We start from the raw sequence: 22,177 nt of genomic DNA on the forward strand, positions 1-22,177 counted from the left end.
AGCTGTGTCAACTAGATATTCTAATTGCTAGTGAAAGAGCAGATGGGGTGCACACCAGAAGGAGTCCAGATTGCATTGCATCCTAAGCGTCTCAAAAGCTGTCGTCCCTTCTCATCAAAGCTCTGTGTGTGTGTGTGTGTGTGTGTGTGTGTGTGTGTGTGTGTGTGTGTCTGTGGTTCTGTGTGTGTCTGTGGCTCTGTGTGTGTATGTGTGTGTGTGTATGTATGTGTCTGCGGTTCTGTGTGTGTCTGTGTCTCTGTGTGTGTCAGTGTGTGTGTCTTTGTATGTGTGTCTGTGTGTTACTATATGTGTGTGTCTGTGTGTGTGTCTCTGTGTGTGTACGTATGTGTATGTGTTTGTATATTCTCATAGTTTCTTAGAGACATAAGAAATTTCCCTGCAGAGTGTGAGGCAAGCATGGGATGACACAGATGAGGTGTTTACTTATAATCCGAGTTCCCTCCCTGGAACCCAAAAAGTGGAAAGAGAGAACTGACTCCCTAAAGCTGTCCCCTGACCCACACACACACACATGCACACACCACCACCATGACACATGCATGCCCTGATGCATGCACACAAGTGTGCGTGTACAAGCACACATGCTTAACTGTCTAAAATTATTTTTAATGTTTTTTTTTGAATGAAGGGAACTACTTGAGATCTGTGAAATACCATCTTGGCTGCAAAGTGGAGAGACTTGCTGACACCTCCCCCAGCGTTCACTTAATCTCTGTGTCCCCATTTCACAGGTGAAACGCAAGCAATGCAGCAGCTAATCGTTCACATTTATAATATCCAGACAAGGCGTGGATACAGGCAAAAGGGTCGAACTTTATTGTGTGCGGATTCAAGTTCACAGAAGGAAAGAGACAGGACAGAAGCAGCCCACTGGATTCCATGGGGCTGCAGGGGACAATGGCCTTCGTGAACAAGTGGTTCATTCAGATACTGATGGTGTAGTATGTGACGGTGGGCAGGACCATATAGTCTTGTACTTTTGACTTGTCTTGGGGTTTGACTGTCTCTTCAACGACTGAGTGCTTCTTGTGCTTTTTGTTCTCCAGCTCGTTAACACAACAGTATTTCCCATGCAGGCATCCCATCTCAGAGATCTCCACTAATCTACATTTCTTCCTGCAGTAGCCTTCTATGTTGCTAAAACATCTCTTGGGCTGTGCACCATCTGAACATAGGAGACAACATTGAGTAGGATTAGTCTCTGAGGGAAAGCAGCAGATGCAGCTGAGTTCACACTCACAGGGAGAGACAGCAGACACTGCCCCCTGTCAGCATCAACTCCATCTCAAAAGGAAACCCTATGCCGATACAAAGGAAACTCAGAACACCCGAATTAAGGACATATAAGGATCTCGATTGATGGCTCAGCAGCTAAGAGTGCTTGCTGCTCTTGCAAAGGACCCAGGTTTGGTTCCCAGCACCCACATGGTGGTTCATAGCTATCTGTAATGTTGCAAGAAGTCTAGCATCCTCTTCTGACCTCTCTGAGCACTAAATACACATGTATTGCACATACATATATGCTGGTAGAACACTTGTGCACATAAAGTTAATCTTTACCTTTAAAAAAGGGACATTTGATCCTGGCCAATATCCAAATAGCCTTACAAATACCCGTGACAAGAGAGAGAAGGAAGATCTAACTCCTCATTACAGTTTGAGATGGGTACCACCCTATATCAGGCAAAGCCTACCCTCCTTCAAGCTCTGAAGTTAGCACACTCTCAGCCTTGTGTCCCCAGAGAGCACTAATGCATCACCATCAGTACACTTCAGAGTCAAATCAGCTTTTCAAAGGACATCCCGGGCTGGGTCAGCAGGATGGCCCTGCAGATAGACGGCTGCCCAGAAAGCCTAGAAGCCTGTGTTCAATCTCTAGAACCTACAGAAGGTGGAAGGAGAAAGCAAGGTCACAGGGTTGTCCTCCGACCTCCACTTGCACACCAGGACACACGTGCAACCGCAAATATACTTCACACATATACAATAATAATCAAACAAAGCTTAATTTTTTTACATGGGTTCAGAGGGCCAAACTCAGATTCTGATTCTTGCACAGCAAATCCTCTTACTTGCTGAGTCATCTTCTTAGGTGTTTGTTTGTTTATTTGTTTGTTTTTTAATTTAAAAGAAAATCACCTAGGTCAGGAGAGATGTCTCAGGAGGTTCAAATCCCTTGCACTCACATAAAAGATAGGTGTGGCTAAGCCCGTAACCCCAGCCTGATGGGGGGGGGGCAGGCAAGGTAAAAACAAGAGGGCTGTGAGACCTTAACTACCAGCCTAACTCCAGGTTCAGTAAGAGACCCAGTCTCAAGGGAGTGAGGCAGAGAATGCTAGAGCAGACACCCAAAATCCTCCTGTGGACTCAGAGCAGGTGGGTGGATAGTCACAACACACACACACACCATCATAGACGTGTGTGTGGGGGGGGGGGTGTGGGTGTGTGTGAGTGTGTGTGGTGTATTTCACACATACAACATCACAGACACACACAGCATCGCAAACTCTCTCACATACATACAATACCACAGACACACACAGCATTGTAGACTCTCTTTTTCTCTAACACACACATACACACACACACACACACACACACACCCCTCTTGTGTTTCACACTGTAGACATCAGGTATCACCCTTGCCAAAACCTTGTGAGCCACAGTTGCTCCTGAAAACTTATTTCCCCACCTCAGACAACTTCTCCAGTACCTGGCTGTCCTCTCTCTCACTCTCTTCTTCAGCTCAGATCAATGACTTGCCTAGTGAGCAAACACAATTTGTTGGCTCCCTTCCCCTCCGGAGATCTCTACCACCTCCTGTTCAGTGGCATGCACTCCGGTCCGAAAACTCTCTGTCTACACAAAACCAGACAAGCCTCCTGAATAAATGTGAGTGGCAAAGATGTTTTCTCCCTGTTACAAACTTCATGATGAGGCAGCACCCTTGAAGGTGAGAGAGGTGCTCTTTGAGGGACGTGAAAACACAATATGGCTTCTTGCAAGCAAGGCAGAAGGGAACCCTTGATTTCAGGTCTCCATTCACAAACGTGAGGCTTTGCATCTTTGCACATAAGCTAAATTTATGTGACACTCACATGCCAGAGGAGAAAAAAAAAAAACAAAAAAAACTAAGGTTCAAAAGGAATAACTCCCTGAGTTAATTAACTACTTAATGAGGAAGAACGACATTGGCTGTATGCTGTTCACATCGCTGAGATAGCCCAAGCTGAAAATGATTGATTAGAAATGGGGATGGCCACAGTTCTCAGAGACAAACTGCTCAGCATCATAAAGATGAGTCAAGACGATGGGCCAACCGGTACCTTCACCAAGGATGCCTCTGACCTCATAGCTCTCTTCCAAGGCACCCAAGAGAACGGGCACCACTGATAGTATCAGCCAGCTGTCAGCAATCTTAAACATTCCACCTGTGATTACCAGCACTTGTGTCCCCTACTTCACGGTACATTTGGACACGTTACCTGCAAGTGCCACAAACAGCAAAACAAGGAGAACCTGAAGCAGCTTCATGCCTTCAGATCCTCCGGAGACAGCAGGGGATCCTGTGGTGTGCCACTCACTGCCCAGAACACCACCAGCATTCCAAGTCTGGGTTTTAACTCACTTGGACAAACAGGGAGCCCAAGTCCAACCCCACCTACAGTCCCAAATTTGAAATCCACAGTCACATAATGTTCCAACGTTTCCCACCTACTCCGTTTTTTTCAGGATGTGAACCCCTGCTGTGCTCTCTCCACCTGGCTGTCAGCCCACTTGGGTCAGGTTTGGTCAACTAAACTCCCTGGTTTGGATGAGCCATCCCTATGCCTCTCACTCACAAAAACAGCCCAAAATGACACACAGCATTAGATTAGAATACACAGAAGACTAAAGATGAGACATCCAACAAAATAATGTTTATTAACGAACTGAGTTGGCCACGTTCTCAGCTCAGCACCCATACATCAGTTAGGGAGGAAGCATACTGTGCTGGGGTCATTTGTATTTCTAGAGTTTTTATTTTTTTTAAATCTAATGACATTATTACACCCTGAAAGTAACACTGAACCCCTACATCAGCCAGCCAGCCATTCCTAAGTCTGTCCATCCCTAAGTCTATCCATCCATCTGACTGGTCCTTTCATGTCCCCAAGCTACTGTCAAATTGCCATCTGAATTAGGTACAAAAGCACACAGCCTCCTCATTTTCAAAGTTGTTTATGGCTAAGTTGCAGGCTTCTCTTGAGTAGGCTGGAGAAGATAACGAGATCTTGCTTTATAGATGTGGCCAGTTGGTTGGTTTTTTGTTTTGTTTTGTTTTTTTAATCACCTGTCAACATTTTTTTCTCCCACCAGCATTCACAGCCTTAAAAATTGTTTTTAATACCTTACTTATGAATAGATTTTAAATGTGTTTCACTTCTGGCAAAGGTTCTCTGAATTCCACTTAAGATGTTATCTTTCCAAATGGTTGGACATGTTGAATCCGGAAGAAACGAGAGTACTAATCCTTGCTCCCAGAGACTAAGAGAGAGAGCTGAGATAAGACTCTTCTGTTGGTTTGTTTAGAAGCAGAGAACAGAGGATTGGCAACTCGTGCTTCAAAAATCACACGTATCAAAAAGAAAAGATGATAACAGAAAAAATACAATATTCCCTTTTAAAAAAATATTTATTTTATTTATATGAGTACACTGTAGCTGTCTGCAGACACACCAGAAGAAGGTATAAAATCCCACTACAGATGGTTGTGAACCACCATGCAGTTGCTGGGAATTGAACTCAGGACCTCTGGAAGAGAACCAACCCTGGATCCTTTGCAAGAGCAGCAAGCACTCTTAACCCCTGAGCCTTCTCTCCAACCCACAATATTCCTGTTTTAAAAGATTTATTTTTTTTATTTTGTGTCTGTGTACCACATGCACATCTGGTACCCATGGAGACCAAGAAAAGGCATTAGATCCCTCGGAGCTGAAGTTATAGTTAGCTGAAAGCTGCTATGTAGGTCCTGGGAATCAAACCTGGGTTCTCTGAAAGAGCATTGCCTTTAACGCACATACTCTAAAGGGAAATTCCTCGTATACTTTTACTCCAGAAATTGTCATGCTAGCTCAAATACCAAGGCCCACTTAAGGCTGTATATACTTCAGTTCCTTCTTAGTATACTACGATCCTAAGACTTGTACACTGAAAACTGTGTATTATGGGGACTAGAGAGATGGCTCAGTGCTTAAAAGCACTTTATCTTGCAGAGGACTCAGGTTCAATTCTCATCACCCACATGATGAGAGTTTTCAGTCATCCATAACTCCAGTTCTAGGGTATCTGATGTCCTTGTCTTACCTCCAGGGGCACCAGGCATACATGTGGGATACAGACATACATGCGAGCAAAACACTCCTCCATTTAAATTAAATAAATAAATCTTGAGCTGGATGTGCAGAACCCACTGGCAAATGCCTGGCATAGTGGCATACAGTTGTGATTCCAGTAATCAACAAGTCAAGTGCCTGATTCTTCCAGGTATCTAAGCCCAAGGTGACTCCAACTCAACATTCCTCCTCGGATTAAAAAAATGTTAAACAGTAGCAAATGGAAGAGAGGAGATGATCCTGCTGACATGAGGGCTCATGACTGTAATCCCAGCACCAGGAAGGCAGAGACAGGAGGTCCCTGGGGCTTGCTGGCCATCCAGGCTAACCTACTCAGTGAGCCTGAGGTTTAGTGAGAGTCCCTGTCTCAAACAATAAGGTAGAGGGTAACTAAGTCAGACACCCGACCCCTGAACTCCACACACAAGTGCATGTACATGCCAAATACACACACACACACACACACACACACACGTGCAGACATGCAACAAACAATGAATATTTTATATGTACAAAATTTAACTGGTTGAAAGAACATATGTGATAGCTATTCTGGTCATCAACTTGACTGTATCTGGAATTAACTAAAGCCCCCAAAATGTCAGGGGGAACACCTGCAAGAAATTTTCTGCTTAATTTGAAGTGGGAAGATCCACTTTGAAATTCTGATCTTTGAGGTGGAAAGGTGCACCTTTAACCCAGATCTTTTGCGGTTGGAAATCCCACCTCTAGTCTGGGCCACACTTTCTGCTGGGAGCCTGTATAAAGGACATGGAAGAAGGAAGCCTTGCTCTTTGCCTTTTCGCCCTCACTTTCCTAGCATGACCATTCCTTCGCTGGCATTAGAGCCCACTTCTTTGGGATTCAAGCTCAGCTGAGACAGCTAGTCTTGTAGACTGCACAGTTACTGGATTGTTGGACCTTCCACTCATAGGCAGCCATTGTTGGATTAGCTGGACCACACATAGCCTGTAAGTCTTTCTAATAAATCCCCTTTCAGTATATAGAAAGAGTCATTCTATAAGTTCTGTTACTCTAGAGAACTCTCACTTATACAGTGTTTATCTTCCAATAAAATTTGCCATGGACAAAATAACAGTCCCCACAATGTCCACAGTGAATCCTCAGAAATTGAGAATGTTGCATTAAATGAGAGCTTCAATGCTGTGAATAGAACCAAAGATGTTCATTGGAAGATCACAAAGGAGATTGTCCTAACTCATCCTGGAGATCCAGTGTGGTACTAGGATCCTCTAACCATGTCAGGGAAGATGGGAGAGTCAGCATCAGAGAGAGAAAGACCTGATGGTGCTACACTGCTGACTTTCAAAATGGATGAGGGGACCAAGATGGATGAAGGGATCGTCAGCCAAAGAATTCAATCCCATAAAGCCCTAAACCCAGTGGCTCTCCATTGGACCCTACAGGAGGAACACAGCCTCCCCGACACTTTGTTTTTAGTCCAGTAAGATTCATTTTGGACTTCAGAGCCATGATTCTAAATTATCTATAGAACCTAACATGATAAATTTGTGTTACTCTATGTTGTCAAACATGTGACAGCAATGAAAAACCAGATCAGTATTTGGTCACACACAAAAACTGATCCAGTATAACGCATGACCAGAACATGGGATCTGAATCAAGCTTCAAGTTCTGCCCTGAGACTCTACACACTTGATAACTTCAAGTCTAGAAACTCAAACTCTGTGATAGTTTAGTTGTACACACACACACACACACACACACACACACACACACACACACACGAGAGAGAGAGAGAGAGAGAGAGAGAGAGAGAGAGAGAGACAGTGAGAGACAGAGACAGACAGAGATAGACAGAGAGACAGACAGAGACAGTGAGACAGAGACAGACAGAGACAGAGAGAGAGAAAGAATATTTTTTGAGACAGGGCCTTTTTCTGAACCTGGAGCTCGCTGGTTGGCTAGGCTGGCTGGTCAGAGAGCTAGCCAGGGAAACCCCTGCCTCCACCTCCCCTGAGCTAGGGTCCCAGGCATGCACTGGCAAGCCCAGCTTCTTACATGGACGCTCGAGAGTCACGCGCAGGTCCTCACGCCTGTGTAGCAGGCACTTTACTAACTGAACCAACTCCCCAGCTCCAAGCTGCAGAGAATTTCCTCTAAGACATTCCAAAATTTAAATCTGAGCCCAATATATCTATCCCTAGGGTAGGCTGTTGCAGAGAGATCAGAGGTGTGTCTAAATTAATTTATAGCCAGTTTCCAAATGATGAAATCTTGGTTCTTGACAGAGGACTCTGAGTGCCCTTTCAAATGTTCAGAAAAATAAATATATTTTTTCTACCTAAATATCCTCGGTTTAAGTTGATAGGTTATTTTGAGAAGACGTTTCTAAGGTTAAGTAAAAACTCAGCAAAACACCTGTCCTTGCTAGGTATGGTGGACACACCTTCAATACCAGCACTCAAGACTCAGACAAAGATATGAGTTTTAGGCCAGCCTGGTCTACAAACTCAGTTCTAGAGTTCCAGGTCAGCCAGGGCTACATAGTGAGATCCTGTCTAAAAAGAAAAAAAGAGCAAACAAACAAAAATCCCAACTGAGAAGCACTTCTCATTGTTTTAGACATAAAATATCAGTTGCAAATAACTGCTCATTTAATGTCTCAGAGCAGTGTTTCTCAGCCTGTGGGCTGTGGCCTCTTTGTGAGTCGAACAACCCTTTCTCAGGGGCTGCCTGAAAACATCAGAAAACAGATATTTACGTTACAATTCATAAGTAGCAAAGTAGTAGTTATGAAGCAGCAATGAAAAAATATTATTGTTAGGGGTGACCACAACCTGGGGAACTGTGTGAAGGGTCACAGCGTCAGAACAGCTGAAAACTACTGTCCTACAGGAATGTTCAAAGTTCAGAAACCAAGGATTTAAAAACTAGCCAAAATTATATTCCTAATCTAGTCCCTTTTTATTATCAGAACAAGAGGTAGCAAAAGATACTTTTCCAGTTGAAACTCTCCATCCAACAACCCTAGAGTCCCCATAAAGCACCTTTCTCTAACAGGAAGCCTTTGTACGGCTAGCCCGCCCGACTTTCATTATCTTCCTTCCACTGAAATGCCCTACTTTGGATTTCAGGTACCACCTAGTGGCCAGTTCCTTTTCCTAGTGGCCCAGACATCCAGCGTTTCAAAATTGTATGATAACTCCACAGAAATAAATTTAATCAATTATTCTGCATGGCCCACAGACACTTAAAGACCTCAACCTCAAAGACTGTACTAACAGGGGCTGGAGATGGCTCAGCAGCTAAGAACACTTACTGTTCTTTGCAGAGAATCCAGGTCTGGTTCCTTGCACTTACAGCTTGCAACCACCTGTAACTCCAGTTTCAAGGAATCTGACACTATTCTAGCCTCCATAGGAGGAGGCAGAGACAAGAGAACCCAGGGGCCCAATGGCCAGAAAGTCTGGCTGATCAGTGAGTTCCATATTCAGGGAGATGTTGGATGTGGCAGTCAGATCCTTTAATGCCAACACTCAGGAGGCAGAGGCAAGTGGACCTCTGTGAGTTCAAAGCCAGCAAGCTCCAGGCCAGCTAGAGCTCCATGTGGACTCAGTCTCTAAAATAAAATGAAATGAACGAAGAGACTATAACTGGTTTTATCTGTTATGAAAAACCCTCAAGTTGTTTACATACACAATGATACCATACAAAATACCAACTACAACCTGAGCCTAACACTCGCCAAGCATGTGAGGTGCTGGGAGAAAGTTCCACATTTGCTGGTCCTGAAATGCATCTGTTTGAATAAATCAAGTTGTAAAACACTCTTTGAAACAATTGTGGATATTTGAAAGTGAACCAACATAGGAATGCCATTAAGAAATGTATGTTACCCTGTTCAGCAGTGGACAGGACAGTCCCCTCCTACATGCCACAGGCTAGGAAATAAACAGCTCAGTTCTAGGAATGAGGGACCTCTTTTGAAGTTGTTGGCTAATGAGGTCCCAGAGAACCCCAAATACTACAGATGATCATCATGGTTAGAATTTGACAGAAAAGCCGGGCGTGGTGGCGCACGCCTTTAATCCCAGCACTTGGGAGGCAGAGGCAGGCGGATTTCTGAGTTCGAGGCCAGCCTGGTCTACAAAGTGAGTTCCAGGACAGCCAGGACTATACAGAGAAACCCTGTCTCGAAAAAACCAAAAAAAAAAAAAAAAAAAAAGAATTTGACAGAAAGGATAGGGCCACAAGCCTCTTCCGGTCAGAAAAGCACCGGGGCAGCTAGGGCGCAGGGTCGGCTGACACTCGCCAGCTACCCACAACACCCGCCACAGGATCTTAAGACTTCTGGTGAGTGGAACACAGCTTCTGCTCCAATCCAATTGCGCAGGGGACCAGAGACTGCATTAGTTAGGGAAGCAGAAAACCGGCCTGAGTAGGACCACAGGCCTCTTCCGGCTGGACCAGCACCGGGGTACCGCCAGCTACCCACGACCCCCGCCACAGGATTTTGAGACTGCTAGTGAGTGGAACACAGCTTCTGCTCCAATCTTTAAACAGTGACAACGACAACAACTAACCCCAGAGATTACCAGATGGCAAAAGGTAAACGTAATAATCTTACTAACAGAAACCAAGACCACTCACCATCATCAGAACCCAGCACTCCCACTTTGCCCAGTCCAGGGCACCCCAACACACCGGAAAAGCTAGACACGGATCTAAAAGCATATCTCATGATGATGGTAGAGGACTTCAAGAAGGACTTTAATAACACACTTAAAGAAATACAAAGGAACACTGGTAAACAGGTAGAAGACATTAAAGAGGAAGCACAAAAATCCCTTAAAGAATTGCAGGAGAACACTGCTAAAGAGTTACAAATCCTTAAAGAAAAACAGGATAACATAATCAAACAGGTAGAAGTCCTTAATGAAAAACAGGAAAACACATCCAAACAGATGATGGAAATGAACAAAACCATACTAGACCTAAAAAGGGAAGTAGACACAATAAAGAAAACCCAAAATGAGGCAACACTGGAGATAGAAACCCTAGGAAAGAAATCTGGAACCATAGATACCAGCATCAGCAACAGAATACAAGAGATGGAAGAGAGAATCTCAGGTGCAGAAGATTCCATAGAGAACATCGGCACAACAATCAAGGAAAATGTAAAATGCAAAAAGATCCTAACTCAAAACATCCAAGAAATACAGGACACAATGAGAAGACCAAACCTACGGATAATAGGAGTGGATGAGAATGAAGATTTTCAACTCAAAGGACCAGCAAACATCTTCAACAAAATTATAGAAGAAAACTTCCAAAATCTAAAGAAAGAGATGCCCATGAACATACAAGAAGCCTACAGAACTCCAAATAGACTGGACCAGAAAAGAAATACCTCCCGACACATAATAATCAGAACAACAAATGCTCTAAATAAAGATAGAATACTAAAAGCAGTAAGAGAAAAAGGCCAAGTAACATATAAAGGCAAGCCTATCAGAATTACACCAGATTTTTCACCAGAGACTATGAAAGCCAGAAGATCCTGGACGGATGTTATACAGACACTAAAAGAACACAAATTCCAGCCCAGGCTACTATACCCAGCCAAACTCTCAATTAACATAGATGGAGAACCCAAAGTGTTCCACGACAAAACCAAATTCACACATTATCTCTCCACGAATCCAGCCCTTCAAAGGATAATAACAGAAAAAAACCAATACAAGGACAGGAACCACGCCCTAGAAACAACAAGAAGGTAATCCCTCAACAAACCTAAAAGAAGACAGCCACAAGAAGAGAATGCCAACTTTAACAACAAAAATAACAGGAAATAATAATTACTTTTCCTTAATATCTCTTAATATCAATGGACTCAACTCCCCGATAAAAAGACATAGACTAACAAACTGGCTACACAAACAAGACCCAACATTTTGCTGCTTACAGGAAACTCATCTCAGAGAAAAAGATAGACACTACCTCAGAATGAAAGGCTGGAAAACAATTTTCCAAGCAAATGGTATGAAGAAACAAGCTGGAGTAGCCATTCTAATATCTGATAAGATTGACTTCCAACCCAAAGTCATTAAAAAAGACAGGGAGGGACACTTCATACTCATCAAAGGTAAAATCCTCCAAGAGGAACTATCAATCCTGAATATCTATGCTCCAAATATAAAGGCAGCCACATTCATTAAAGAAACTTTAGTAAATCTCAAAGCACACATTGCACCTCATACAATAATAGTGGGAGACTTCAACACACCACTTTCACCAATGGACAGATCATGGAAACAGAAACTAAACAGGGACACAGAGAAACTAAGAGAAATTATGAATCAAATGGATCTGGCAGATATCTACAGAACATTCTATCCTAAAACAAAAGGATATACCTTCTTCTCAGCACCTCATGGTACCTTCTCCAAAATTGACCACATAATTGGTCACAAAACAGGCCTCAACAGATACAAAAATATTGAAATTGTCCCATGCATCCTATCAGATCACCATGGACTAAAGCTGATCTTCAATAACAAAATAAATAATAGAAAGCCAACCTTCACGTGGAAACTGAACAACACTCTTCTCAATGATACCTTGGTCAAGGAAGGAATAAAGAAAGAAATTATGGAATTTTTAGAGTTTAATGAAAATGAAGCCACAACATACCCAAACTTATGGGACGCAATGAAAGCATTTCTAAGAGGAAAACTCATAGCTCTGAGTGCCTCCAAAAGGGAACTAGAGAGAGCACACATTAGCAGCTTGACAACATACCTAAAAGCACTAGAACAAAAGGAAGCAAATTCACCCAAGAGGAGTAGACGGCAGGAAATAATCAAACTCAGGGGTGAAATCAACCAAGTGGAAACAAGAAAAACTATTCAAAGAATCAACCAATCAAGGAGCTGGTTCTTTGAGAAAATCAACAAGATAGATAAACCCTTAGCCAGACTCACTAGAGGGCACAGGGAAAGCATCCTAATTAACAAAATCAGAAATGAAAAAGGAGACATAACAACAGATCCTGAAGACATCCAAAACACCATCAGATCCTTCTACCAAAGGCTATACTCAACAAAACTGGAGAACCTGGATGAAATGGAGAAGTTCCTAGACAGATACCAGGTACCAAAGTTGAATCAAGATCAGGTTAATGATCTAAACAGCCCTATATCCCCCAAAGAAATAGAAGCAGTCATTAATAGTCTCCCAACTAAAAAAAGCCCAGGACCAGATGGGTTTAGTGCAGAGTTCTATCAGACCTTCAAAGAAGATCTAATCCCAGTTCTTCACAAACTATTCCACAAAATAGAAACAGAAGGTACTCTACCCAACTCATTCTATGAAGCCACAATTACTCTGATACCTAAACCACAAAAAGACCCAACAAAGATAGAAAACTTCAGACCAATATCCCTTATGAATATTGATGCAAAAATCCTCAATAAAGTTCTTGCTAACCGAATCCAAGAACACATCAAAACAATCATCCATCCTGACCAAGTAGGTTTCATCCCAGGGATGCAGGGATGGTTCAATATACGGAAATCCATCAACGTAATCCAGTATATAAACAAACTCAAAGACAAAAACCACATGGTCATCTCGTTAGATGCGGAAAAAGCATTTGACAAGATCCAACACCCATTCATGATAAAAGTCTTGGAAAGATCAGGAATTCAAGGCCCATACCTAAACATGATAAAAGCAATCTACAGCAAACCAGTAGCCAACATCAAAGTAAATGGTCAGAAGCTTGAAGCAATCCCTCTAAAATCAGGGACTAGACAAGGCTGTCCACTTTCTCCATACCTATTCAACATTGTACTTGAAGTCCTAGCCAGAGCAATTCGACAACAAAAGGAGATCAAAGGGATACAAATTGGAAAAGATGAAGTCAAAATATCACTTTTTGCAGATGATATGATAGTATATATAAGTGACCCTAAAAATTCCACCAGAGAACTCCTAAGCCTGATAAACAGCTTCGGTGAGGTAGCTGGATATAAAATTAACTCAAACAAATCAATGGCCTTTCTCTACACAAAGAATAAACAGGCTGAGAAAGAAATTAGGGAAACAACACCCTTCTCAATAGTCACAAATAATATAAACTATCTTGGCGTGACTCTAACTAAGGAAGTGAAAGATCTGTATAATAAAAACTTCAAGTCTCTGAAGAAAGAAATTATAGAAGATCTCAGAAGATGGAAAGATCTCCCATGCTCATGGATTGGCAGGATCAACATTGTAAAAATGGCTATCTTGCCAAAAGCAATCTACAGATTCAAGGCAATCCCCATCAAAATTCCAAATCAATTCTTCAACGAATTAGAAAGTGCAATCTGCAAATTCATCTGGAATAACAAAAAACCTAGGATAGCAAAAACTCTTCTCAAGGATAAAAGAACCTCTGGTGGAATCACCATGCCGGACCTAAAGCTCTACTACAGAGCAATTGTGATAAAAACTGCATGGTACTGGTATAGTGACAGACAAATAGACCAATGGAATAGAATTGAAGACCCAGAAATGAACCCACACACCTACGGTCACTTGATCTTTGACAAGGGAGCTAAAAACATCCAGTGGAAGAAAGACAGCATTTTCAACAAATGGTGCTGGCACAACTGGTTGTTAACATGTAGAAGAATGCGAATCGATCCATTCCTATCTCCTTGTACTAAGGTCAAGTCTAAGTGGATCAAGGAACTTCACATAAAACCAGAGACACTGAAACTTATAGAGGAGAAAGTGGGGAAAAGCCTTGAAGATATGGGCACAGGGGAAAAATTCCTGAATAGAACAGTAATGGCTTGTGCTGTAAGATCGAGAATTGACAAGTGGGACCTCATGAAACTACAAAGCTTCTGCAAGGCTAAAGACACCATCAATAAGACAAAAAAAACACCAACAGATTGGGAAAGGATCTTCACCTATCCTAAATCAGATAAGGGACTAATATCCAATATATATAAAGAACTCAAGAAGGTGGACTCCAGAAAGTCAAATAACCCCATTAGAAAATGGGGCTCAGAACTGAACAAAGAATTCTCACCTGAGGAATACCGAATGGCAGAGAAACACCTGAAAAAATGTTCAACATCCTTAATCATCAGGGAAATGCAAATCAAAACAACCCTGAGATTCCACCTCACACCAGTCAGAATGGCTAAGATCAAAAATTCAGGTGACAGCAGATGCTGGCGAGGATGTGGAGAAAGAGGAACACTCCTCCATTGTTGGTGGGATTGCAAGCTTGTACAACCACTCTGGAAATCAGTCTGGCGGTTCCTCAGAAAATTGGACATAGTACTACCGGAGGATCCAGCAATACCTCTCCTGGGCATATATCCAGAAGATGTCCCAACCGGTAAAAAGGACACATGCTCCACTATGTTCATAGCAGCCCTATTTATAATAGCCAGAAGCTGGAAAGAACCCAGATGTCCCTCAACAGAGGAATGGATACAGAAATTATGGTACATTTACACAATGGAGTACTACTCAGCTATTAAAAAGAATGAATTTATGAAATTTCTAACCAAATGGATGGACCTGGAGGGCATCATCTTGAGTGAAGTAACACAATCACAAAAGAACTCACACAATATGTATTCACTGATAAGTGGATATTAGCCCAAAACTTAGGATATCCAAGATATAAGATACAATTTGCTAAACGCATGAAACTCAAGAAGAATGAAGACCAAAGTGTGGACACTGTGCACCTTCTTAGAATTGGGAACAAAACACCCAGGGAAGGAGTTACAGAGACAAAGTTCGTAGCTGTGATGAAAGGATGGACCATTTAGAGACTGCCGTATCCAGGGATCCATCCCATAATCAGCTTCTAAACGCTGACACCATTGCATACACTAGCAAGATTTTGCTGAAAGGACCCAAATATAGCTGTCTCTTGTGAGACGATGCCGGGGCCTAGCAAACACAGGAGTGGATGTTCACAGTCAGCTATTGGATGTATCACAGGGCTCCCAATGGAGAAGCTAGAGAAAGTACCCAAGGAGCTAAAGGGATCTGCAACCCTATAGTTGGAACAACATGATGTACTAACCAGGACCCCGGAGCTCTTGTCTCTAGCTGCATATGTATCGAAAGATGGCCTAGTCAGCCATCAATGGAAAGAGAGGCCCATTGGACTTGCAAACTTTATATGCCCCAATATAGGGGAATGCCAGGGCCAAAAGAATGGGAATGGGTGGGTAGGGAAGTGGGGGGCGCTATGGGGGACTTTTGGGATAGCATTGGAAATGTAATTGAGGAAAATATGTAATAAAAATATTAAAAATCAAAAAAAAAAAGAATTTGACAGAAAGACCCCATTGCTGAGCCGGGAGTGGTGGCACACGCCTTTAATCCCAGCACTTGGGAGGCAGAGATGGGCGGATTTCTGAGTTCAAGGCCAGCCTGGTCTACAAAGTGAGTTCCAGGACAGCCAGGGCTATATAGAGAAACCGTGTCTCGAAAAAAAAAATCTCTGTGTGTGTGTGTGTGTGTGTGTGTGTGTGAGAGAGAGAGAGAGAGAGAGAGAGAGAGAGAGAGAGAGAGAGAGAGAGAGAGAGAGAGAGAATACAGTGAATAAAGTGAGTTCCAGGACAATCAGAGCTATACAGAGAAACCCTGTCTTGAAAAACCAAAACCAAACCAAACCAAACAAAACAAAAAATTAAAAAATGAAAATGTTAAAATTTAAAAATGGGGCTAGTGTTTAAGAACAGTTTCTCTTTTAAAAACTCTAAGACTTAAGCCCACCTCATTATTAATATTATTTCATAATCATTCTCTCCCTCCAGATATCTATATGACATAACTCATATTCATGACCATTTTAATTCCGGGTCTGTTAACATCTGCTAATGCCCAAGCCAATGTGCTGGCCTCCTCCTCATCCCTAATGCTTTTCCTTTTTCTCAGACTGTTTAAAAGTCTCATGGACCTTTTTATCAAAATGCAAAATCAAGTCTCTTTACCTGTGAACAAGCAGGACAAATAGATTATCTGGGTCTCTTGCTGCCCTCTGCTGGCCGAATTAATCTGTGCCGGTTAAAATGAACACCATGTAGCAAAAGCTTAAAATACGTTTGTGTAGCAATTGATACTTCTTCTAATATGATCTTTCCTTCTGTTCACAGGCGCAAAAGCACCTCAGATGCCACAAATCACTTATGATGCATCTTTCTAGGACTTCCATTACAACCACAAACCTGATAATGCTCCTGCTTCTCCTAGCAAACACTTCCAGGAGTTTTCCGATTTTATGGAGTAGTGACCACCTTACTGGAATCTCTTACAAATCACAGGGTCAAGCTATTGTAGAATGACACCATCAAGTAATCAAACAGAAAATTTTTAAAAGTGAAAGTTGGGTAAATACACCCATTTAAATCCCCACACACTACATTCAGCCATGTTTTCTTTATTTTTTTTTTTTCACTTTGAAAGATAATGTTTCTTCTAATGGCCCAGAACATTTGTTCCTAAGGGAGATATGGCCTAAGATGTATCTTAAATAGATATCTAGATACTAATCAACGGAGAAGGTCAGATGTTCTAACACCAGGGAGAAGTCATGCTTGTATCTTTCCAGAAAATAAAGTCCCAGATGACTCTTGTTCCAATGCGTTCAACCAGGACAGCATCTGCTAGTCTGCCAGACAGGTAAAACATCTGTAGACAGACAACAGACCCACCAAGAAGAGACATCCCAGGAGGGAGAAGAAGCCAGTGACTTGGGGAGACACCAAAGCTTTAACTCATCAAGCTGAGATCTTGGGGAGGCAACAAGGACACAATATTTCTGTCCCAGTCACTGTTCTGTGGCTGTGGAGAGACAGCATGACCGTGGTAATTATTACAAGGAATGCATTTAACTGGGGGCTTACTTATAGTTTCAGAGATATAGTCCACTATCATAATGGGGAGAATGGCAGCAGCTAGGCGTGGCATCAGAGCTGGGAGCTACACCCTGATCCATGGGGGGTGGGGGGGAGAGTGGAGAGGGAGAGGGAGAGAGAGAGAGAGAGAGAGAGAGAGAGAGAGAGAGAGAGAAAGAGAGAAGTGAGAGGAGAGAAGCAAGCTTTTGAAACCTTAAAGCCCACTCGCAATGACCCATTTCCTGCAATAAGACCATGCCTCTTACCCCTTCTAATCCTTTCAAATACACTCCCTAGTAACTAAGCATTCAAATGTATGAGCCTACAGAGGCCATTTTTTTTTATTCAAACCACCACAACTACTAGCCCCAAAATGATGCTGTTATGTTCACTAACTATATTACATATTAATCCTCGGTTTTTCATGCAGAATCCAAATGCTTTTGTTGGGGGGGGGGGAATAAAAGACTTTTCTGTAGTAGACAACAGTAGGATGTTGTCTCCCCATACCAAGAATTGTTTTTATTCTTTAGGATCACTTGTCCAAACAAAAGACAGTAGACAAATATGTAGCCACATGAATGGAGGACATTTTGGTTAAACTCATCTAACTGATCAATCCAAATGCTATAATACAAATTTTAGCATAATTAAGTACCCTTTATAAAGCTCTGACAGTGGAAATTATAGTTATATAATGATAAAGAAAGGAATATCTAATGTACTGCTTACTAAAGTTACTATTATTGTACCTAAAGTCGTGCTAACTGTTGCCAATGGTTTAGAAAATAACCTCTTGCTTCGTTTGCACATGGCAGTCAGTGAGAAAAGTACATTGCCTCTCACGGCCATCTGTAACTCCAGTTCTGGGAGATCTGATGCTCTCTTCTGGCCTCTGTAGGTATCAGGCGTATATGTGGTACACAAATATGTGCAGACAGAACACTCATGTACATAAAATAAAAAATTTAAAAGAAATTATGTCGATAGAATTTTTTTAAAAAGAGGATGTGATGTTGAGAGGGAGTAGGGGCAGGGTCCAGGGGGAACTAGAGGGGGTGGTAGTGGGTGGATGTGATTAGTGTGCACTGGATAAATATATGAAACTTTCAAAGAATAAAAACATTATTTTAAAAATAACAAATGAGATTGTGAAAAAGTGATACCAGTGTCCCTTGCTTGAATATTGGTTGATCTTTGTACCCACAGTAACCAACAAGGTAGAAGAGAACCCGGGCAACTTATGAAGGACTCTCGCTCTGCCCTCCACGTTAGGGGGACTCTTAGACTACGTGGAAAGGTCCAGTGTAGACATTCTGGCAGCTTCTAGCGGTGCGTTTTTCAGCGGTGGACATGTGCCCCGATCATTTCTTTCCTAAGCAGAATGCATCAGTGATGCTGGTTCTTGGGGGTTCGGGGCCCACGAGGGATGATGAAGCACACTGAAGCCACAGTGCTGGTTTCAGCTCATCCCATGAGTAACCCACTGACCACGCCACTTAAACATCCATGGGGACAAGAAGGAGCCATCCTGGGGATTGGAGAGAGAGCTCAGTTGGTGAAATGTTTACCTGTGAGCATGAGGACCTGAATTTGATCCCCAGAATGTGTTTCAGCTCTGAGGGGAAAGTCATCCTGGCAGTTGGGATCCAAGGAATACCACAACACCACATTGCACAACTAAACCTCACACAAGACACACAGGAGGCCAGCTGCCTCTGCTGAGGTGAGGAACAGCAAAGAACGGAGTGGGGAGCTGGTTTCTTGGGGACACAATTTTCGGGAGGATTGAGCTCAGACTTTTTACCCTACACAGAACCCACGTTTGTTTGTTTGTTTGTTTGTTTGTTTGTTTGTTTGTTTGTTTGTTTGTAAAGGCCAAGCATGGTGGAGTGCAGTTATAGTTTGGGGGAGGCAGAGATAATGGGCGCCTGGAGCTCTCGGGACAGCCAGCCACTTATTGAGTTCCTGGCCAATGGGAAACCCCAACAGAGTGCCTATGACCTCCACACAAACGCACATGCACCTGCACACAAAGGAAGAGTCACACACACAAACTGAAGAGAAGGAAGAAAGGGACACAGGAAGGGAGGGAGGGAGAAAGAAATTCTGAAGGAAGGGAGAGAGGGAAGGGAGGGAGGGAGGACGAGTTTCTTCTTTGCATCCATTGCTGCTTTTGCGTTAAGAAGCCTATGAGACTTGGACCAGCCCAACAGAAAGCTAAAATCTCAAATGCATCATGGGAAGGCTAAGACCTCCAGTGCATCATGGGAAGGCTAAGACCTCCAGTGCATCATGGGAAAGCTAAAATCGCCAGTGCATCATGGGAAGACTAAGATCGCCAGTCTTGAGGCTGTGCCAAGAGGATTCCAAGAGGCTGAGTATACATTATGGATAGCCCAACAAAGCCTGGTTGAGAGCCAACAACTGTTCTAATATCCTAACCTGCTTGCCACCTTAATGGAGCTATCACCCCAAGATCTGCAAGCCCTACATCACTGTGTCTGTTCTCTGCTCCTTTCTACAACCTGCTCCCTGTTTCGTGGAATTGCAGTTGAGCCTGTTTCAGGATGGGCACCCTCACTCAGCCTGAGCTGCACTTTGACTGGATATTTGTCCTTCTTTTTTCTTTTTTTTTTTTTTCTTTTTTTTCTTTTTTTAAATTTTGTAGTTATATTTATGTACAGAAAACTTAGTGTACATTTAACCCAATTTAGTGGCGAGTTCTTTAGCTTTTGCCTTTTCCAGCTTGGCAATGCGAGCCACAGACTTAGGACCCAGGACGCTGCCTCCCCAGTGGTGACAGATCTTGTCATATCTGTCATTATAATTGGTCCTAATAGCTTCCACCAGTTTAGCCAGAGCATCCTTGTCTTCCAAGTTAACCTGTGTGAAGGCAACAGTGGTTCATGTCTTCCTGTGGACCAGACACCCAGCCTGGCCTTTCCCTTGATGATGCAGTAGGGTACCCACATCTTCCGACACAGGGCAGGCAGGAAAACCACCAGCTCATTGGGGTCTATGTCATGAGCAATCACCACCAACTGAGCCTTCTTGTTCTCCACCAAGGTGGTGACAATATTGACTCCTGCTTGGAGGACAGGTGGTCTCTTAGTTGGGACATCGCCTTTGCCAGCAGCTTTCTTCTCAGCACAGGCCAGTAGCCTTTGCTTCTTCACTCGCTTTGTCTCTGGCCTGTACTTGCAGGCAAGCTTAAGCAGCTGAGTAGCTGTTTGTCTGTCCAGGGCCTGGGTGAACTGGTTAATGGCAGGAGGTACTTTGAGCTGCTTATAGAGGATGGTTCTTTGCCTCTGCAGCCTGATGTAGTGGGACCATTTAACAACACGTGTCAGATCTCTTTTGGGCTGGATGTCCTGCCCAATGCCAAAGTTCTTGGGCCTTCTCTCAAACAAAAGATTGACCACCTTTTTGGCCTCCTGTTCCTTGACCTCGGCAGGGTCTGGGGCCACCTTCTTCCCTTTGTCCTTCTTTCCTTTGGGCATCTTGCTCGGCTGGTGGAGAGAGCTTGTCTTCCTTTTTATCTGTTCTTTTCTGTTTAGAAAGAATCTTTCTACACAGCTCAGATGCCCTCAAATTCACAACCCTATTGCCTTGGCCCACCAAGTTCTGGGATTTCAACGTGCACCACCATGCCCACCTTGCAGGGAATACTCAGTTCATGATGTCATGCTGTCTTCAGCCCCAGAGCAATGCTCACAGGGACAACTAAGGATCCGTTAGAGGCATGGTTGAGTCAGGAGCATCACCATGATAACTGAAAAAAAGGAGGAAATGTTTAACTCACTCCAGAGAGTGAAAATCAATCAAGGACACTGGGCACAGGAGTGGCCCAGAGTGAGGGTGAGCTGGGGTGTGCTCCTACAATCATCGGTCCCCAGGAAGAGCTAAGCATATTCTTTATTTCTACCCCCTCGTCTGTAGCATGGAGACCCTTGCACGAAGGCTTTCTAGCTACCTTCCTTTTTCTGAGTATTATAAATAATAGAAGAAAAATAATCACGTGATTGTTTTTTAATATTTATTTTATGCGTATGGTGTCTTGCCTCGTGTATATGTCCATACCACATGTGTGCTTGGTGCCCACAGAAGTCAGAGAGGGGGTTGTATCCTCTGGAGCCGGACTTCTTGGCAGTTGTGAGTTGCCATATGGATGCTGGGAATTGAACTTGGGTCCTCTGGAAGACCAGAATCTTTTCATATATATTTTCCTGATTATAGCATATGTAAGCTTTTTCATTAATTAATGTATTTACTTTGCATTCTGATTGCAGCTTCCTCTCTTCTCCCCTCCCCTCTCCCCTTCCCCTCTTCCCCTCCTCCTCTCCCCCTCCTCCTCTCCCCTCCTCCTCTCCCCCTCCTCCTCTCCCCCCTCCTCTCCCCCTCCTCCTCCCCCTCCTCCTCCCCCTCCTTCCCCTCCTCCTCCTCCCCTCCCCTCCCCTCTCCCCTCTCCTCTCTCCTCTCTCTCTCCTCTCTCCTTCCTCTCTCTTCTCCCCTCTCCCCTCTCCCCCCCTCCCCTTCCTCTCCCCTCTCCCCCTCCCCCTTCCCCCCTTTCCCTCTCCCCTTTCCCCCTCTCCCCTCTCCCCTCCCCTCTTCTCTCCCCTCTCCCCTCCCCTCCCCTCCCCCCCCCAGGCCCCTTTCCTTTTCTCCTCAGAGAAGGGGAAGCCTCCCATGGATATTGATATGCCTTGGTGCATCTTCTCCTATTGAGGCCAGACAAGGCAGCCCAGTAATAGGAAAGGGGTCTAAAGGCAGGCAACAGACAGAGACAGCCCCTGCTCCTGTTAGGAGTCCCACGTGAAGACCAAGCTGCCCTTCTGTTACATATGAATAGAGGGCCTCCCTCTTCCACAAGAT

At 43.5% G+C, this 22,177-nt stretch overlaps 1 protein-coding gene and 1 pseudogene across 1 annotated transcript; both read right to left on the minus strand.

The window, feature by feature from the left end:
• Positions 1–944: 944 nt before the first annotated feature.
• Positions 945–3,555, minus strand: Defb128 (defensin beta 128). The gene is made up of 2 exons (XM_021157049.2): positions 3,507–3,555; positions 945–1,186 (listed from the first exon to the last, which is right to left on the minus strand). Exons 1-2 carry the CDS (start codon positions 3,553–3,555, stop codon positions 945–947), a joined length of 291 nt encoding a protein of 96 aa, XP_021012708.1.
• A 16,450-nt stretch (positions 3,556–20,005) lies between these two features.
• LOC110290081 (large ribosomal subunit protein eL8 pseudogene) lies at positions 20,006–20,805 on the minus strand (annotated as a pseudogene).
• Between the last annotated feature and the right edge of the window lie 1,372 nt (positions 20,806–22,177).

This window comes from Mus caroli, unplaced genomic scaffold, assembly GCF_978045245.1.
Source record: "Mus caroli unplaced genomic scaffold, Mus_caroli_1 scaffold_2, whole genome shotgun sequence".
Classification (NCBI taxonomy): Eukaryota; Metazoa; Chordata; class Mammalia; order Rodentia; family Muridae; genus Mus; species Mus caroli.